The following is a 20,863-nucleotide window of genomic DNA, read 5'->3' as shown; positions in this document are numbered from 1 at the left end:
GAAAGCTGCCAGCCTCATAGTCCATGAAGGGGCATCTGAGTGTTTCATATTCTTAGAGTTGTATTCTGCCTTCATGGATGCCAGTGGATATTTTCCTATTGAGTTCAGTGACAGCAGCACTGTTAGAAGGAAGCAAAACACTTGCAGATGTGGGAAGTATGTTTTTAAGTAAGTGACTTAAAGTCATCAGAAAATTCCTCAAGTCAGTCAGTGTTGGCATTTCCTGTTTGTTTTCCTTTCTAGGAGAAGAAGATTTTTCAGATTCCCTGGATGCATGCTGCAAGACACGGGTGGGATGTTGAAAAAGATGCTCCTTTATTTAGAAACTGGGCAATTCACACAGGTATCGGAACTCTGTTTTCAGGACAGACTTCACTTTGTTTTTCCCTTTTAAAGATATCTTTCTTTCATATCCTTGCTTTAGTAACACAGAGAGTGAATTTAAGTTTCCAAATCTGTGGGAGGTTAAATGCTTCTTTCAAAGTCCGTACTCTCCAGCTTTATTGAGGGGCCATAACTCATTTGCATTGTGTAACACAGTAAAGCTTAATTGATTTAAACGTTAACAAGATTGGATTCAAAATTGCCGAGAGTAGAGCATGCTCAGTGCTTTGTAGACTTGGACCCTTAGGCTCTTTATGTGTTTCTATGGATTTGAGCCAGGAATAATAAAGGTAAATGCTGTGCAAGCTTTTCCACGCAGTTGTAGAGTTGCATCTGATCTGCAGTGCCCTAGGTCTTTCTTGAGCAGAAACTGTTAATCGTGTTCTAAAAATGTGCATGAGAATGAGATCACAGCATTCATTTTCTCTTGCAACCTAAACTATTGTTTGAATCCTTGTCTTGAGAACTGAAGGCTAATACCCTGAAGTTAACTCATGTTGTTAATTTGCCTTGGGTTTTCAGTTATACATCATATGTACCTAACTTTCTTTTCTTGCTTAGGAAAATACCAGTCAGGAGTAGATAAACCTGATCCAAAAACGTGGAAGGCAAACTTCCGATGTGCTATGAACTCTTTGCCTGATATAGAAGAAGTGAAGGACAAAAGTATAAAGAAAGGAAACAATGCCTTCAGGGTGTACCGGATGTTGCCATTATCTGAAAGACCATCCAAAAAAGGTAGACAAGAGAGCTTGTGAATATCCAAAGGGTGTTGGGTACATTGTTACGATTTTGTCAGTGAAAACTACTGAGGATACTGGGGTCTGCAAAATGTGCCAGTTTTCCTTCAGCTGCTGTAATGTCAGACACTTTTATCCAGACATTTCCCAGAAGTTCGGAACTTCTCTGTGAAAAATGGACTATGTTCCATTAACAGAACAAGATACTTTGAGAGAGGATCAACAAGATATGATCCCCCAAAACTGGTGATCTCATGTAAATTGTCTTAGTTCTATTAAAGCCAGTGGTGTTGTGTTTAGATTCCAACCCAGGTACCTAGCTTGTTTAAATTCTGGGGTTCCAAGGAAATGCTGCCAAATGGCCAGGATTTAATACGAGACAGAGATACAGTGTAAACAGCTGAAAATTTGCAGTGTGACAAACACCCTTAACCTGAATCAGGAGAAATTTTTTTCTGAAGGAGGTGTTAATGTGAGTACTGAATTAAAGCACGGGTTCAGGAGGCTGAGAATACCATGGAGAAGAGCTCCTTTACATTTATCTGTGGTAGCACTTCCAAAATCACAGTCCCCATGAGGTATCCTAAAGAACAAAGGCAGCATAGAGCCATATCTGCCTATTCCCTAGCTCTCATGGGAGAACTGGGTCTCATTTACAGTACCCCTTCAGTCAAGGATGCAGATTAGGGGGATTTTAGAACTCGGTGTATTTAACAAAGTAAAGCTCATTCAGAATCTGGAGGCAGACATCCTGCTGTCTGTTTTCAAACAAGGGTAGAAATAAACTCATGTGTTTTTGAACTGAGTGGGAGGAGTGCACATTTAAGCATAGCTGTGGCAGATATTGATGTAGCTGAACAGCAAATGTAGAAAAGCTGATTCTGTAGAAGGACATAGGGATGAAGCTGCTGCGTGGAGTTGGGAGTGCAAATTCAGCATCCTGGTTTTCCATACAAGGAACAAACTCCCAAGTTTGACATCGTGGGGATATATCTCTCCCTCAGAACATTAAACCATGAAACCATTTCTTAAGTAACTAAACTAGGCCACCAGAATGAGTGACAAGGACTGTCCTGTTTGCCCCCACAGAACAATACTTGGTAAAGCAGGTAAGACTTGTGTTTAAATCCCCAACTTTAGTTTAGGGATTAAGTCTCCCACATGCCAGGAGAGGTCCCAACCACCAGGTCAACCTCATGAATATTTGGTTGCTTATGAGTTAGAAACATTGACTTATTCTTCTAGACCACAGTGCCTAGGAATTTTGGATGAAAAGATAACGTGCAGTCCAAATGCACAGTCTTGCTGTAACATCCGATTCATTTCACCCATAGCTCAATTTGCTGCTTTCTTAAACTCAGATTGAAAAGAAACATCTTAAGTAAAAGTGTTTGGAAATGAAGATAAGGAACTCCAGCATTTATGGGGCAGAACTAGGCTATGAAAGGAAGATCAATCTAGAAAAAGCATGAAAAATTTTGCTTTAAAATTGTTTCTGATCTCTGGTCTATGATGTATTTTGTACATTCAGGCATATTTCCCTAAACCGTATTCTGTTCCATTGTGGTCAGTTCCTCTCATAGCTGTAAGAACTAGAAAAGTTGAGAATGAAAGCTGAGATTCTGGAGCTGTAGCAGGAGAGGATTCTGCAGCAAGTCACCAGTTGCTGTATATCTGTGGCATATTTGGGGCCTTGTATATATTCTTCCTCACCCTTTCTGCATGCCATATGGCTAAGTTCATGTATGAGTGAGAGCAAAAGAATTTGTCTGCAAATATTTCTAATTCGCAGTGCTACCTTGTAGTAGGGATGGGGGAAATGCATGGGACACATCTGCACAAACAGTGGGAAGAGCTCAGCTTCCATCAGCTGGTCTCAGCTTCCACGGCAGGGCCTGCTCAGGTCAGAGCAGGGGCAGCAATGTCAAGGCCTGCCAAGGAGCATGAGGTTTTGTGAGGGCTATATGTGTTTTTTTTGTTTTTTTTTCTGGATTCTCAAATCCAGCATGGTTGCATAAACCACTTTGCATTAATTATAATATGTACTCCCCCCCTTCCACCCCAGGTTGCAACTATTTACAAAAATATTTGTTGAAATTAACTGTGATCTCTTTTTACATGTTAAATCAAAGAACCATCTCCCTTTTACTGTAATTACAGTGAGAGCATCTCTCAAATGTGATGAGACATATATTTTGATTTTTTTCATTAGGAGTATTTTTCTCCCCCTTCCTTCTCCTTTTTAGGCTTTGTCTCTTAGTTTGTCACTCTGAGTTCCAATTTTTTCATCTTATTTTCTGACTGAAATTGCTTCCATCAGTCCTATCAGTGCTCCTTTTTTGTAGCCCTTCTAAAATGAAACACAAAGCCAAAATGTTCAAGATGAATTTTTGACTGCCCAGGCCTTAAAGCAGGTTTAAAATTAAGCCAAATGACTTCTCTTTTTCCTATGAGATGCTGCCATTTTGAGGCACATTGTGCTATTTCCTAGCACATATAGAAGGAGTGGAGAATATCTCATTGTACAGAGGACTGTAAGAAATCTTTCTGTTGTTGCAGGAAAAAAAACAAAGTCCGAGAAGGATGACAAATTCAAACAAATTAAGGTAAGAAGTGGCTGTTTAATCATGTGAGAGCTTGTGAAAACAATCTGTTGCAAATTTTTTTAATAGACCCAACAGTATTTTGTGGTGGATATTTGCAGATCTCCCATGCTTGTGGTTTCCTTAAGTAGCTTCAGTTACATTGGATGTTTGATTTTTTTTTTTCTAAAACGTGAAGCCTGTTGCAGCCATGACTGACGTCATCAGCTGACACAGCCCTTGTGTTGCAATGCCTGGAGGTTGGAAAACTGACAGCCTTGGCAAAACATTTGCCGTTTGTTTGTCTGTGTAAGTAGAAGTAAAGTAATTATGGAAGGAATGCTTCTGAACAATGGAACTACCTTTTGGACCAATTAATTTGTGTTCATAGTGCGTTGGAAATTCATTTTCATTTAGGCAAGGGGGGAAGTTCTGTCACAGCTTCATGTTCTGCTCATGTTTTGTAAGTTAGGATAACTCAGTTGTAAATCTCATCAGTCATCTGAGGTTTCTGCTTATTCAGAGCATGGACCCAAACTCACATTTGCATACAAAGCATGGCATTTCCTAGCTTTAGCAGTTCTGCTGAGGGCCTCTTTGAAATGGTCAGTATTAAATACTTGAACTTGCTTCAGCTTTTCAAAAATAAATTCCAAAGCTTTCAGACTTTCAAGCTTCAATAAAGTTTGTGTTCTTGGATCTTTCACTGAAATCTGGGATTTGATTACTGAACCCACAGCCTGTAGTAGCATGTAGCAGTGTGTGTGGTGACAGAACAGAAGCTCAGTCCTCTGCTATTTGCTTGTCAAGGACTGTGGTTCTCATGTCTGTGTGATGCAGCCCATGAAGGCATTGCTGAATGCTGTGGCCAGCAGGTAGTCTAGGCCAGATGAATGCTGAGGCCATTTTTGAAAAAATTCCTATATTAAAATTGGATTTGAAAGGAAGGAACTCTTCTGGCAATCGTGATTTGTATAATTACATATCAGAATACTGCTTTATTTGTCTGTAATTTTAAACTGACTTTAAGGAACCACTTTTTAACCATGGTATCTTGATTTTATCATCACATTTGTTTGTTATAATGTGACTCCGATCATAACCTGCACTCAAAGGGAGCCAGTACACTCTGTTTGTCAGAGCAGAGCAGCAGATGATGCCTTTCAAAGCTGGCAGCAGCACATTGCTGTTCCCTTCCTTTGTAATCTTTCTTTTAGTCGAAGTATTAAATACCTGAAGAGCCATAGAGGTGCTTGAACAATCTTGTCCTCTTCATTAAGATTAATCTCACAAATACTCATTACTGAGGGAGTTCCAGTGATGTCTGGAGATTATTACTCTTGGCATTATGCCTGGGAGTAGATGTCTGCAGGGAGATGCTCTCAACTTTTGGGAGCACCTTCTTGCAGCTCAATTGCCCTGAACTGCACACAAATGTTATGGCAGTAGTAAGCTGACCTCGCTATGCTTCTAGTACATATATATATATATATATATATATATATACGCCTGCGAATGGTACCTAGGAGCATATGCCAAGCACTAATTATGTTATGGCCAGTTAGCTCTTGCAGTTTTTGATCTGGGGCCCAGTGGTATTCCTGTCTGTTCTCCATTATTCTAACAAATGTATACATGAGCTGACTTCCAAATATGCATAGATTTTAAAATACATACTTGTTCTATGCTCAGCTACTATTAGATAGGCTATTGAATATTGAAGGCAGTAATAGTGAGGAAAGGTGATGGTTGAGTTAATGCAAATATCCATTTTTGAACACTGAAACCTACTTAACAATTTCTTTGGTTGGTGATGTGGATTCCTGCAATCTGAATCTCCATTTTTTACTGAAAGCCTTGCAGTTATCTTGAAAAGCTCTATTCAGTGAAGGTAAGTGGGAGGCTGTTCCATGATCTACCTGTTAAATTCTGTGGGGTAACATAAACAGAGGGAGAAGCTAAGGATCAGAGGGCAGATCTACAAAGGCACTAGCATAACAAAGCCTAACATTAAGCTCCCTCGTGTAGCTGCTGCCAGACCCTGTGGGCACCCAAGGCCCTAAGGTGACCACTCTTGGGGTGAACAATGCTGCCAGATCTTGCTGAGCAGAGTGGTGATGCTGGGTTTGAGCAGGATGCTCAGTCAGGGCACTTCCCTGCCTGTCTCCTCTGCGGAGGTGAGACCTAGGCTGTACCAAATTCCTCTTCTACATTAGACAAGGGCAGTCCCCCTTGCAGATAAGTGTCTCCCACCTTGCAGGTAAGTGTCCTAGCCACTGGGCTTTTGGTCAGATGGGGCCTTTCTGTTGGAACATGAATACTTAGCAATGGGAAGAGGCCGTAAGTATTTGAGTAGTTCAAATAAAAATAGGTGCTTTCCTTTGAAACAAAGTTTAGAGCTGAGATGCTGCATGTTGACTGTGCGTGCAGCTCCCCATTCAGACCTTTTTTAATCTAAGTGGCACCTTTCCCTATGCATTTAGCTTAGTCTTCCATCAGGCATTTGGACACGGCAAAGTTAGGTGATTTAACACTGACTGTGGCGGTGTCCAAGTCCCTTTGTGGATCTGGCACCATCACCTGAGTTCTAAGATGTATTTTTATTTCTACAGCTCTAAAGGGGCTACCAAAATAGTTTTATAACTAAGCCTTAGTAAAGCTGAGCAAGTTGCTCTGCCTGCTGCATTCCCATGGGGGCTGCTGTATTGGCCAAGGGTTTTCAGGAGCACTGTACAACACTGGAGGCTCAGGACCCCTCTGTACAGTCCTAATCTGTCTCTGCAGTCTATGATCCTTGATGGATCAGTAGGAGCTAATTTTATCTTTTCCAGCTTTGTATTGGATACTCCAATTCTTTGACTTGTGGGTTGACACAACCGGTGTGGCTTATCAGAGACCTAGCTGCCATTCTTCTAAAGCTTCTTTGCACTCTTCTGGTTTGCAAAGGGGCCTTGGAACGGGGTATGTGTATTTTGGCCTTGCTTAATGGCTGGACAAGCAGACACTTGTGTCAAAGGGACAGCTCTTATTGAATTGATTGCAGTTGCAGCATGTGGCATCCAGAAAAGAACTGTCACACTGTCCCCACAGCTTTTGTCCCCATGAGAAAAGTTTATGGGGTTAGTACAGTGAAGGGCTGACACCACAAGGCTTGAGGCTTGCCTTTGCCCTACACTTGCTGAAGTGTTTTAGGCCAGTAAAAATGGGCACGACACACCATCAGATCAGACTGGCAGTTATGGCGCTCTCTGCAGATGTCTCTAGGTCAACAGCAATGCAGGACTTCAACGTTGGCATTGTTGGCCCAGAATAAGAGCGGAAGACTTTACACTTTGTACCTGATAGTCCTTGTCAGGGAACCAGTAAAAGGGAGGAGGTTGGTTTTGTAGTTAATCCTTTAAAAGTGTTCATAGCTTTTTAAAGAAATCCTGAAATTATGGAATTAGAACTTTTGCAGTCTGTTCTGAAGGGAGTTTCTTAGATCCCCATCTGAATGTAACAGATGTGTAGAAATGCATCTTGTGGGCAGCTCAGTGTATGTAGAACAGGTGGTGTTTTCCCAACACTATTGCCCTATGGTAATGTTTATGATGTGATCTAAAAGGCTGTTTTTAGTGTAAACACTTTGGTTTGCTTTCAGGCTTGCTGCAGAGAAAAATTAAGGCTAGAATTTAGTAATTACTACACAGAAGCTAAGGCTTCCTTTCAAAGAGTGATGAGAGATGCAGTGTGTTTGGAAGGGAAAGAGGATGAATATTAAATAGAACACTGTTTTAAAGCAATGTTTCTTCCTTGTTTGTTCCAAATGTTAATTTCTTGTAGTAAATAGCACACTAATTTCTTGCTCTCTGAAGGATCACTTTAAATCTGAAAATTAAAAATAACTTTAGTTTCAGAGGGGAAGATTTGGAAATGAAATAAACTCTGGCTTCTTCTCAGAGAACCAAAATGTTCATCTTAGTACTGTGTTTAACAGGGAGCAGTGGGTACGTGTCAGGCAGAAGTGTTTTGATTTGTTATCATCTCAGAACAAAGAGATGAATTGAGTCCAGGCTCCTAAAATAAACCTGACCCAACTGTTTTGTTTTCATTCTAGCAAGAGCCAGTTGAATCATCTTTTGGGATTAATGGGCTAAATGATGTCACTTCTGACTATTTCCTGTCCTCCAGTATAAAAAATGAAGTTGACAGTACAGTGAACATTGTAGGTAAGTACTCCTGTGCTTTTCATATGTGCTAGGCATACAGGTGACTTAAAATGCAATTTTGTGAAACAGGTGATACCAGAATAAGCCTTTTGGCTGTGCCAAACTGACCTTTCCAGCATCATTTTGCACTTCAAGAAACAACACGGTTATAATCACACCCATGCTTTTTTTGCTAGCCCAGCCCATATGAGGTGCTGGTTGCAGGCCAGCCCCACGGCCTCACAGAGGTGGTGAGTGGTGCTGCTGTGGCACAGTGCATCTCCCGAGAGCCAAGGCCTTGCCAGCCTTTTCATTCAGGTGGCCTTTCCTGGGATTAACTCGCTCCACAGAGTGCTGCTTAGCTATGAGGGGACTTTAGCTAGTGTCACAGGGGAGTTACACTGGATTTGGATCACTGTTTCCCATTGCTCCGGGAAAGGCTGTGTGTAGGGTGCCATTTTATTTGTGACTTTAAATGTATGTATGAAATGGAGGAACTCAGTTCTTTTTACTGGTACCTCAGTAGCAGAGTTAGTTCTTAACATCACAGAGCTAACAACAGAGATCACTGAAGACTGTATTTAGAAACTCGTACACTAGGAATTAGCTGTCATCTCAGAGTGTGAATAATTGGTTCTTGGTAGAATAATTGGGCTGTTTTTTGACAGCTTTTTTTTTGGCTAAGGTCGTCATTGCAATGCGGGCTCCTAGAAATGTGACCCATATACCACTTTCTCTAGAATTCCACTTTTCTGCATACAGAGAAGGTGTTTGAAAAATATGTTAATCTTGTGTTTGCAGAAATGGCAGATATTATGTGCAGTGACTATTTTTGATGTCCATTTCTTAGGTCACAGGGCTTTGTGTAAAGTCAATCCCCTCAAGTATTTTTATGGTTGAGGCATTTATGAGTACTTTTTCTCTCTTTATGGCAATTTATTTAACCAGCCCTTGCTTTCCTAAGAATATTAGGACATGGGTTTTGCTCTTGCTATTAAAGAGGGTTTTATAACTTGAAGGAATAGTGAAGTATATTTCCTGACTAACTCATAAATAAATCTGAAATAGCCCAAGGCTGATACACAGTCCCAGGGAAGAAGCTTCATTCCCTGATGCTTTGTTTTACTGGAAGCAAACAGGGAACAATTAAAACAGTCTTTAGAATGTATCTGATGTTATCCAAAATCCACTAGTGTCAGTTGAGAGTCATTTTGCTGCAGACAGCTTGGTTTTCTGCAGTACAGCATATCCTGAACTTTTTTTTAAATTTTATTATGAGATGAATGCATGTTACACCTTAGGAGACCTCAATAATTTACAGGACAGGACCCATAACAGCAGCATCAACATACGAGAGTAGTCAAAGGTGTACCGTGAAAACCAAGCAACATGTTCAGAGGAGCAGAACTGAATTTGCACATTACAGACTTTCATTTTCCCTTGGACTCACAGGGGATATCTCTGGCTAGCTTCTTCTCCCTTTGCCCTGTCAATAGGCTCCAAATCCACTTTCAGAAGCAGAACAACAAGGTTTGGGTGTGTAACTGTGATCCTCTGTTGCATAATTAATAGCTTATGAAGTGTGGTGCTTATCCAAACTGAAGAGAGAAATCCTTATTTAGCACCCCAAGCAGGTTTTTAATATAAATGGGGGGGGGGAATAGATTAATTCTGCAGAAATGAGGAAAGTCAGCTGGAGGGAGGAAGAACAGAAACAGCACCAGCAATGTTTTCTGACATAGTACAGCTCAAGGTAAAGCAGTTGCGTTTTGCCCAAGTGAGCAATATTTTTTGCTGCATTGAATTTATCTCTTGGGGTGGGTAGGAATTCTTCAGGTACTGAGGAGAAAGATAAAAGGATGGTCTGCTTTTATCATGATGGTGTTGCACAATACTGTTTTCTCCCTGATAAAAATGAACAGGGGTAGAGGGGTGGGAGGCTGTGTTTCCTCCCCCGCTCAGTAAAAAGCGATTGTTTCAGAATCAGGAAAGGTTTGGTTACAGTGGAGATAAAATGTCTAGAGCAAAATGGTAGTAATTGTAGTGATTAGGCTTCTTAAAAAAAAAAAAAAAAAAAAGACTGTCAAGTATTTATGTAATTTTCTATTTGTTGGAATTGCCTCATGAAATACACATCCAAGTTTGGGGGAGTTACTCAGCACTTCACAAAACAAAATGAAATGCAGTTTTTCCCTGGGAGAAAAACCTGCTACTTTTTTTTTCAAGAAGTTTTGTTCTAGCCTAGTCTAAAGATAACAAGGCAGGAATAGTTTGTGTACATAAGCATGTGTATTCATGTATATGTACCTTAGTTCATCCAGGAAAAGATTTTATCTTTTGCTTTTCATGAAATCTTTTTATTAATAATCAGAATAATTAGGTCACTTAATAGAAGAATTTCAAGAGCTATTGTGTTTCATTGCCTGCATTTTTGTACATCATGGGTCCAAGAAAGAATATTCTGTCTGAATTTCTAATGACTCAGTCCTTTGTAACTTGGTAAATTAACTATCCTGTGCTTTGAAACATCCAATATTGGCCATTTCCAGAATTGTATTACCAAGTGGGATGGACTGTTGGTGCCTCAAAACTCTAGTAGAATAGGTCCTACATAAAACTTAAAATAGGCAACTGCATTCATCATTGCGTAGTTCTTTTAAGACTAACAGCAGTTCATAACACGCAAATGCATCTGAACCAGTTTCTGTAACACAAAATCCTTCCAAACGCTGGTTGAAATTGGTAGGAATTTGCCTGTATGAAGATTGCTCCTCTTGGTGCTTTATGTTCCAGTGAAAGAATCTCTGTAGCTCTTCCTTTTCTCTTGGATAGCTGTGTATTCTGGTTAGTCATCCTGTGAGATGGCACCATGCCTGTGTGCTGTTCCTGTTTAGTTAGTGGCTTTCAGCTCAGCACTGGATTAATGCAGTTGTCCTGTGTTCGTATGGCTGAAGTAAAAAATGGAGCTGTACAACACAGAGGAAATTGTCTCAAGCAGCTGTAGAGATCTGAGGTTCTGGCTTTCAACACAGTTTTGTTTGTCCATTAACCTGCTGGTACCTCAGGTTATTCCACTGTTTCAGAACGGTGTTGTGTAGCATGATTAATGTCTGGAAAGTGTTTTGGAACACTTGCAAAGCACCCATGCTGCCTTCACTCCATTGAAATAAATAGTGTTAATTTGGTCCTAAACATCATGTGCCTGGCAGAATAGGAAAATCCTCTGTTAACAGCTAACCAGACTGTAGCTTCCAGTCACAGACCCTGAGCATTACAGACTACAGGTATGACCGTATTTTTCTATATGCCATCACTGGCACTGCAAGGATTTGTGACAACAAACATCTAATTGGAGGAAAATTCTTGGCAGATTCATGTCATATGTAAATCAGAGTTCCACTAGGTATTACGTGGCCAGTTGTTTGCATGCCAGTTCTGACCCATTTACTCTTACAGTGCCTAATTCACCTCAGAGCACCCAGAGTCCATGGGATGTTGGCAACCTGCTGGGTGGTGATGCTCTCTGAGATTTGGAGGGGAAATCTGCAGCCACTTTTACACTAGTTCAGAGCCTCACTGGTCCGAGCAAGTGATGTTCTGGTCAGTCTGGAGCTTGGCTTGCCAAGGTCTATAAGTCCTTCCCTGTGAAAGCATCTGGACAGCTGGTGTGTCATGTCAAAGGACACATTTCCCAGGAGAGGCAGGGGAGAGTTAGGCATTTCCAGTGGTCACAAGTGGAAAGGAAATTTCTTTGAAGGTGTTGGAAACTAAATAAATCACACAGGTTTCCTTTAGAAGTCCCACCGAAAGCAGATGGCCATGGAAAAAAGTGCTGAGACTGAATTAAAGGCTCCAGGTTATTCAAATACCACCCAGTCCCTAAGGATAAGCAATCAGAGGTTCAGCAGGGTCAAGGTATTATGAGCAATGTGGTGGTTTTTTTTTTTTTTCTAACCCCAAGTTGTAGGACAGCCGCACCTTGATGGCAGCAGCGAGGAGCAGGTGATAGTTGCCAATCCTCCTGATGTTTGCCAGGTGGTAGAGGTGACAACAGAAAGTGATGAACAACCCCTCAGCATGAGCCAGCTCTACCCCCTACAGATCTCCCCTGTCTCGTCCTATGAAGGTAAGCATCCTGATTTTTCTTTACACGCCTTCTGGGAAAGGTTTGGAAGGCACTTGGCTTGATAGGGAGTGCCAAGCTAGGAGGCAGAGGTCACCACTGGGGAAAAGGGGGATATTCCAGGGTAGCTGGCAAAGATTCAGAAATGTCTAGTCTGCTGCCTTCCTTATTTTTAATGAAGCTTGAAAACTCGTAGTCCTCTTTCTCCATTTTACTCTGGAAACGATTCAGCAGTACATGATCTGAAGATGGAAACGTATGCTGCAGTTTTTAGCCTGTGACTAATGGAAAAAGAAACCTTTTTTTAGATATAATGCAGAGAGGTCTTTGCATCTTTTATTAGAGGGGCATTTTCGATGGTACAAATGGTATGCTGCAAATATGTTGTGTCCCCCTTGCACCCTGAATTATTAAAGATGAAAGATCATCTCTGCTATATATTTCCTTGGTGCCTAGCACCATGGGTGCAGAGTACTAAGGGTTGCACTAATGATACATGATGCAAATGTGGAGCTGAGGGCCCTGGAGGAGTGGATCTGTGTATTACAAATAGTCTGCAGACTAGAACAGCCACGTAGTGACTGATAACAAGTGGTCCCGTGAACAGCAGAACTGTGGAAGTCTGGCTTCTAACGTCTGTCTCCCATCTGGATTCTCTGATATCTAAAAAGCGGTGAGATAACAAGCCTTTCCCCAAGTCAGAGTACTAATGGGTTTTCTTCTTTATCTGTTCCCTTATTTTCATAGAACTGGTAAGAAGTTAGTTTTTGGCACATATTTGTCCCTCATTCAAGTCTGACAATGTGTTCACAAGCTGAACACAAAGTGTTCACATGGGTGCACCATATAGAGCCCCTGCAATCATATAAGCTTTATTTCCATAGGAAGCAAGGCAAAACCACATTTGAAAGTAGAAGAAATTTCAGATCCAACCTGTCCTTCCTTTTTTTTAACATGTTGCTCAGGAGACTGGGATAGAAGCAGAAATGTCATCTTTTTAGGCAAACTTGAATATTAAATTGTTCCTTGTGAGATTTATTATTTTACACATGTTTTTGCCTTTGAATCATTATGCTCAAATTACTTCCAGACACATTGTTATAAAATATGTATATAAGAATTTTATCTTTGGGCCAGGGTGAATAGTATGATGTTCTTCTGAATTGCCTCCAGTGTTAGTCTGACATATGTTGATATATGATCATGCTTCCCAATGTATTTAGTCTGTAATGGCCAGAGCATTTAGAAGGGTTTGCAGAGTAAGGCAGGGTGGGGTAGGAGGTGGGGGATGCTTTAACTTATTAGCAGTGGGAGATGCAGCCTTTGAAACATTTGGGTTTTTTCCAAATGCTTCTTGCAAAACTTTTCATGTATATGTGAACACAACAATGGTGTGTTAAGCTCAGCTAAAGGATCTAAGTACTTGGAATGCAAACAAAAGTCAATATCAAGGTCTGGGAGTTGGGGTAGTTGTTGCTTGGGCTGTAACAATAAAGGGGGGTGATCTGGTGACAGGAGAAACACCCTGACATGCACGAGTCCTGTGCTGCCTCCGCTGCAGTCAATGCAACAAACTTACGTAAGGGAAATGAAACGACTGAAGTATTTCTGTTATCCTTTGATGTTGTCTTACTATTTTGCTGGCCTTCAGCTGACCTAATTTATGTCAGGAGCTGCTAACCCATAACTAGGATAGAACAGACATGATTTTATGCCACTGACATGCCTTTGAAAGCATTTCAAGACAGTTCTTGAGGATCCTGGTAACTCTAGCTGGAGGCCAATAAGAAGTGGAGTACTGCAAAGAGTCTATCCTGGGACATGTTCTGTTTAATGTCTTTATTAATGGCTGTAGGAGGTGGTGGAGTGCACGCTTACGAAGTTTGCAGTTGACACCAGATTGGAGGCACCAGTTGATATGCTCAAGGGCAGGGCTGCCTTCCAGAGGGACCTGGGGAGGCTGCAGGAATGGGCCAGCAGGAACATTATGAAATTCATCAAGGACAAATGCAAAGGCCTGTGCCTGGGAAGGGAGAGCCCCATGCAGCGATACAGGCTGGGACTGACTGGCTGGGGAGCAGCTCTGCAGGAGAAAGTTCTGGGGGTCCTGGTTGGCAGCGAGCTGAATGCGAGCCAGCAATGTGCCCTGGCAGCAAAGGCCAACAGCCTCCTGGGCTGTATTAGCAGGAGCACAACCAGTAGATGGAGGGAAGCTATTATCCCCCTCTACTCAACACTTGTTAGACCACATCTGGAATACTGCATCCAGTTTTGGGCCCCCTATTACAAGAAAGACATCAACAAACTGGAGCAAGTTCAGGCGAGGGCCACCAGGATGGTGGCGCTGGAACACTCGCCCTGTGAGGAGAGGCTGAGGGACCTGGGACTTGTTCAGCCTCGAGGAGAGACAGCTTCGAGGGGACCTAACAGCAGCCTGCCCAAACCTACAGGGAGGTTATCCGGAAGACAGTCAGGCTCTTCACAGTGGTGTACAGTGAGAGTATGAGAAACAACAGGTGTAAATTGAAAGAAGAGAAGGTCCAACAGGATGGAAGGAAAAGCTTTTTCACCACAAGGACAGTCAGGCAGTGGAACAAGTTGCCCAGAGAGTTTGTGCTGTCTCCATTCTCGGAGATTTGCAAGACCTGACTTGGATAAGGCCCTGAGCAATCTAGTCTGATCTCACAGCTGGCCCTGCTTTGAGCAGGAGGTTGTATTAGAGACCTCCAGAGATCCCTTCCCACCTGAAGTGATCTATGAACTTCTTTTTTTAAAGCATTTGACTTTAGGAGTCAGGGCAGGAGTGAGGGTAAGGGTCTGCAGTTTGATAGAAGCCTGAAATTTGTAACACATTTGTGGCTGTTTCTGGCTTTATCTTGCTCCATGCAAATCCAATAGGAGAACCACAGGAGCCCTGACTCTGTGCTCATGCATTTGCTGGGTAGAGTTGCTTACTCTGTCAGGTGCTATTGCTGAATGGGAGAAAAGAGTTTGACCATAACAGCTGTGCAGGAACAGTTAGTTTAGCTCTTCTGAAACAACAACAAAAAAGTAGCCTGAGGTATCAGCTGTCCTACATAAATCTGTTTTATTTCAGAAACACCTCTTGTTCCTTTCTGATGTTGCTCAGGCAAACGATATGAATGGCCTTTGTGAGTTTCCTCATATTTCCACTGATGTCTATGAAATCCAATTTTTTTAGTGCCAAGGCTGTTCTTGTCAACTTCATCTTGTGTTTGACAGTTATTCAAATAACGTCTCTAACTTTCCATACCCTAGTGGCCAGCTTCCCTGTCTTTGCTAACTATAGTGCTATCTCTTGCTCAGCATTTTGTTATGTATAAACATCAAGGATGGATTCCTTTTCATCTGCATCACCCTTTTTTGTCACCACATGTTTCTTCATGTCAGGGAATATCTGCTTCTTGTTTCTCTGTGGATTCCTTCTATTGATTCTATCTCCAGGGCCATTTCTCCTTTTGTACAGATTACTTTTCTGCCTTCTCCCTCCCTCCTCCTAGTTTGGCTAATTTAGCCAACTTTATCACCTTGTCACATCTCTATCTAGGCCACTGAATGAGAAGCCCTGCACAGTATTAACTTTATAGGGCTTCACAGTTAGATTTAATGTTTCAGGCAGCTCGTCTGCTTACTGCATGCTATAACTGAGACTCTGAATAGGGGAGGTGCTAGGTTCGGAAGCAATAGTCTTTAGTAGTTGAGCTGGTGGACGAGTCAACCATGAGCCATCAATGTGCCCTCGCAGCAAAGAACACCAATGGCATCCTGGGCTACCTTAGGAAGAGCGTTGCCAGCAGGTCGAGGGAGGTGATCCTTCCCCTCTACTTAGCCCTGGTGGGGCCACATCTGGAGTCCTGGGTTCAGTGCTGGGCTCCCCAGTGCAAGAGAGACATGGACATACTGGAGTGAGGTCAGTGAAGGGCCATGAAGATGATTAAAGGGCTGGAGTGTCCCTCATATGAGGAGAGGCTGAGAGAGCTGGGACTGTTTTACCTGGGGAAGAGAAGGCTCAGGAGGGATCTTATCAATGTGTATAAATATCTGAAGGGAGGGCATAAAGAAGATGGAGCTGGACTCTTCTCAGTGGTGCCCAGTGACAGGAGAAGAAGCAATAAGCACAAATTGAAACACAGGAAATTCCATTTGAATATAAGAACAAACTATTTTACTGTGAGGGTGACTGAGCACTGGAACAGGTTGCCCAGAGAGGCTGTGGAGTCTCCATCCTTGGAGATATTTAAAAGCCATCTGGACATGGTCTTGGGCAGCCTGCTCTAGCTGACCCTGTTTGAGCAGGGAAGTTGGACTAGATGATCTCCAGAGGTCCCTGCCAACCTCAAGCATTCTGTGAGCCTGTGAAGGTGGGAATGAGGTGCGTTGGGCAGGAGCATGGGGTGGAGGTGTTGCTGGGAGGCTGCTGGGGACAGTGAGCACTAGCTGTGGATGGGCCCTTATTTGGGAAAAAGAGTGTGCGTGTGTGTGTGGTTGTGCTCTGGTGGAAATGGTGAACAGTGTGCACAGAGGTGCGTGATAGGGCTATGGTACTCAGGAGATAACAGCATCTATATGTGCTTGAGTGGAATGGAGGGTTGAGAAATATGCTGGGAAGCTGGGCAAGGGTGACGGAAAACAAAATGAGAGCAAGGTATAACAACAGTAATAAAACACAAGAAGTGACAACAAGCCCTTGAGGCAGCAGGCTGAGATAACAGTTTATGAAACAAAAACACTGTTATCTCCTCTGGGGTTTAGTTGTTGCTCATTTTGCAGGGAGATAAAAATACGGATTTGGAAAGGACTTTACTTTTAGCCAGGCCTCAAGCTACCAAGAGAGGGTAAGGGAGAGAGGGCATTCCCTGCCTGTGGGACTCTGCCCAGGACAGGGATCTCCCATCCACCCAGAAATATAAGCTGTAATACAGATCCACTTCTCCTGCCTCCACTGCTCTCTTTTCCAGGGTGTATCCATATTGACTGTGCTAACCAGGTGAACTTACCCTAATTGTTCAATGAAGCTGTGTTACCTAGCCCTTAGATTACTGTGGCAGAGGGTCCGTGCTTTTCTGTTGTTTTCTGATTATTTGGCTTGACTCTGATTGTACTTGTTTGAAGTGGATCGGGCCTCTTTAGCTGGATTTTGCTATTGTAGATAGAATTACATGAGTTTCCTTTTTACTTCTATTTTGTTTGACAGAAAGTGAAACGACTGATAGTGTTCCAAGCGATGAAGAAAATGCAGAGGTAAGTGCTTTTTGGATTGTTAGCACTTCTGAGCAAATTCTCAAAAACAGTGTCCTGAGTTATTCTTTATTCTTTTCGTTTTAGTAATAGCTGGGGGAGAAAAACAAACTAGGAAGGTTCAAGGGAGACAAATGTTTGAATGATTGTCTAGTGGAATTGATGTCTATATGACTTCCTCCTGATCTATCAAAACTACAAGCAGATTAATTCACATGAGAAAATATATCATATTCTGGAGAACCAGAACTATCAGCAGTGCCAGCTAGTTTGTTAATATGGAGCAAACCGGGGGCTTTGTCATGTGCATGTAAGCGTGTATACGTGTGTGCCCTTTATGCGTTGACCTTGTTGGGTAGTGAGCATTTTGTCTGTTGCAAGCATACTCCTTTTGTTTTCCTTAAATGGCATGTAGACTCACACAATGGGAGGAAATGGCTACATGTGTGATAGAATGCAACTTGAATGAGGTATGTGAGGCAAAAAGCTTTCCTGAGGAATCAGTTGGGTATTGCTGAATGAAAGGGATCCATGGAGAAAGTACTCACCCCCTGGATGTTTTTTGAGCTGTGCCTTTGCAAAAACAGCAGCCACCTTTTCTTTTGTGGCTGCCATCAAGTGACTGGACCTGTCAATCTGCATGAGTATTTAGAGGCTGGGGGAGGCTCACTGAAGACTGGACTTCAGCCCTCAGGCTCCCTGTGCGTCAACTGCATTTTTGCAAAAGGCCTCTTGCAAATCCCTCTCTTGCTGTGTTCCCCAGAAACCCCTCTGAATCCTCCTCCTTGGAGAACTGCAGGTTGCACAGTTGTGTAACTGCATGGCTAACTCTCTTGGGTTTATCAGTCATGTCTTGGTTAGGGTGAAGCTGGCATGCAGACTGCCACTAATGGCTTTTTCAATGACTGTCACATCACTGAAATTCTGCAAGGGACAGAAAAATAGGTCTTTGCAGGATAGAGGGGCTAGGTTAGCACTTGGCATCTGCTACCTGCTACTAGTGCGGTTTTAACAGCAGTTCTTCCCCTGCCCTGTACCAGAGGGCTGTATGGGCTGTAATTTTTCCCTGCTTCCATGGGCATTTGAAAAACAAGCTCAGTGAGACTCCCCAGGAGGTTTTGTATAGCCAGGAGGAGAGTGGGGGAGCGGGAATCTTCTAGCTTGCTTGGCCGGTCGTGGCAGAGGCAGTGAGTCCCCCGCCTCCACACGTGCAGCAAGGACCCTCCTTTGACAGAACATGCCGTTGTGACATGTGTGCTGGGGAAAGAAGCAGATGCTCTTCTTCGCTTGGCAAACCTCACGCTGTCACAGTGGACACACTATCAGGTGACACTGGTTTTCCTGGCAGCCTTACCTGCTGCTGTTGGACTTTGTGCTGACAGTTTTAGGTGGTGCTGTTTGAGAGGTGTGAAGTCTCTGTGGGCTGCCCATTGGCAGGAGGGTGTTCTCTCTGGTAATGGAGGAAACCTTTCCATTTGAAGTTCTGAGCTTTTTTGCATCTGTGCCCATTTTTGTCCTCAACATACTGAGAAAAAGGCCTTCATTTTCCATCAGGAGAGTAGGCAGAGTCTCTTGAGTGCTGGAGAGCCAACATAGTTAAGACACAGAACTTCAGAAAGGGAGAAATGGCTGAGAGCAAAGACATGCAAAGCCAGCAGCTATAGACTCTGGCTGTAGTGACAGGGTAACTCCTGTGCAGTTTGTGGATGTTCCTGCATTCATCTTGTTCCTTGGAGCACTTCACCAAGTCACATTCACTCACATAATCTTTCTTCCTTCTTTTTCTCTCCCTTTTTTAGGGACGACTTCATTGGCAGAAGAAAAACATTGAAGGCAAACAATATCTGAGCAATCTGGGAATGAGGAACACTTCTCATATGCTTCCCAGCATGGCTACTTTTGTAGCCAACAAGCCTGACCTCCAGGTCACCATCAAAGAAGAAAGCTGCCCACTGCCTTACAACAGCTCCTGGCCCCCCTTCCCAGACCTCCCTCTGCCACAAGTAGTGTCCACAGCCTCCACTAGCAGCAGCCGACCAGACCGCGAGACACGGGCTAGCGTCATCAAGAAAACGTCAGACATCACCCAGTCGAGAGTCAAGAGCTGCTAAGCCTTTGACGGTGTGTTTTTTAGCTTTATTTTGTTTGGTTTTGTATTTTATGTTTCTCTAGGAGAGGTTCATCCCTTGACGCACATTAGACAAATCTAAGGTAAAGCCTTGGCAATATAAAACATTGCTGTGTCCGACTCCGGGGCCGGAGTGTTTTTAACTCAGGACTCCAGCCGTCAGTATGTACACCTGAATCCAGACGGACTTCCAAGGTTACTACGTAGGAAAAAAACCAAGAACTTTGGCCCACTTGCAGGTTCCAGTGCTTCATAAGAGGACCAACTGACCACAAGGGAAGTGGTGCTGCTGCGCTTCTTGCTGTCAAGGCTGTGATGGAACTGAAAGCCTCAGAATGGAAGAGAAAATGTGAACTAGCTGGAATATTTTTAAATAAAAAAAATCTATTGTGAATATTGTACATAGTGCAGTACTAGCAACGTTGCAGTCTGCTTCTGCACCTTATTAAGAAAGCACTTACGAAAAGCCTTTTATTACCTTGCTCTAATTAATGGCACATTGAAGGTCCCTCCCCACCTGTATTCTTTTCCAAGGCTATTCTTGCTAAAGTGTCTTCAAAGAATAGAGGAAAGGAAAGGAAGGTAGAACTTCCCATGTGGATTTCATACATTTTAAGACTGCTTTTCTCATGTTTGTTTCTAATCTGCTATGCTTGAATGCCGCGTGGTACAATAGGAAGAAAAGAAAAAAAAAACTATTACAGAGATATTATGCAAATTCCCAGATTTAAAAAAGAAGAAGAAAAATACTCTAATTCTAACCAGAGCAAGCTTTTTTATTTTTTATACAGGGGAATATTTTATTCAAAGTAAAATTCTAAAGTGAATATAATTTTTTTTAATCTTTTCTACAGCAAATTTATAATTTTAAGATTCAGTCCTTGGTTATCAGCAGTTATTACATCCTTGTGGCACATTTTTTTTTAATTTTGTAAAGGTGAAATAGCTTTTATGAGCTCATGTAGCAATCAGATTATCCTGTGGATTGATAATAAATATGGTATATAGTTAAATTTTTAATAATCCTCTTGTTTGTCTCTCTTTTTTAATCTTACAGAAGCCCCAGCTGGCATGGGTTTGATAGGTGAATGTGACCTCTCAGAGTGAACAATTAGCATGAGCCTTCTTTACAGTTTCTACAGTACCCATCTAACAAAATGGGAAGTACTGTGCTTGAGGCAGCTTGCCAGAGATGGAAAGAGGAACTAGAGCTTAAAGGTGACATACTCAAGTTTGGCCTCAAGTGCAGCAGGCTGGGAGTCAGGGAACCTCTTCTGCTCTTACTCTATGGTTGGGTCTTGGGCAAGTCACTTCATGGAAGGGATCTCAAGAAACCGTTTAGTCCATTTGCAGCCCAAAGCAGGTTCAGCTGTACTTGCCCCTTTCCTGGTAGATATTTGTTTAGCTTGCTCTCAGTTTCCTTGTCTGTAAGATTCTCTTTTTACGGAGTTCCAAGCAAT

The 20,863-nt window shown here is 42.5% G+C and overlaps 1 protein-coding gene across 5 annotated transcripts in view; it reads left to right on the top strand.

Annotated features, from left to right (window-relative positions):
• The window catches only part of IRF2 (interferon regulatory factor 2), a 46,777-nt gene extending 26,351 nt beyond the window's left edge, over nucleotides 1-20,426 (top strand). For 4 of the 5 annotated variants that reach the window (XM_013942136.2, XM_067297960.1, XM_013942137.1 and 1 more), the window contains exons 4-10: nucleotides 244-343; nucleotides 946-1,122; nucleotides 3,684-3,730; nucleotides 7,803-7,914; nucleotides 11,855-12,019; nucleotides 17,232-17,278; nucleotides 19,075-20,426. In XM_013942136.2, the coding sequence (XP_013797590.1) occupies nucleotides 244-343; nucleotides 946-1,122; nucleotides 3,684-3,730; nucleotides 7,803-7,914; nucleotides 11,855-12,019; nucleotides 17,232-17,278; nucleotides 19,075-19,386 (960 nt within the window). In that variant the 3' untranslated portion in view covers nucleotides 19,387-20,426. The remainder of the gene's footprint in view (nucleotides 1-243; nucleotides 344-945; nucleotides 1,123-3,683; nucleotides 3,731-7,802; nucleotides 7,915-11,854; nucleotides 12,020-17,231; nucleotides 17,279-19,074) is intronic. The other variant, XM_013942140.2, reaches the window with a different exon arrangement.
• Nucleotides 20,427-20,863: the final 437 nt, after the last annotated feature.

This window comes from Apteryx mantelli, chromosome 5 (assembly GCF_036417845.1).
Source record: "Apteryx mantelli isolate bAptMan1 chromosome 5, bAptMan1.hap1, whole genome shotgun sequence".
Taxonomy (NCBI): domain Eukaryota; kingdom Metazoa; phylum Chordata; class Aves; order Apterygiformes; family Apterygidae; genus Apteryx; species Apteryx mantelli.
This window is presented reverse-complemented; position numbering and strand designations above follow the sequence as displayed.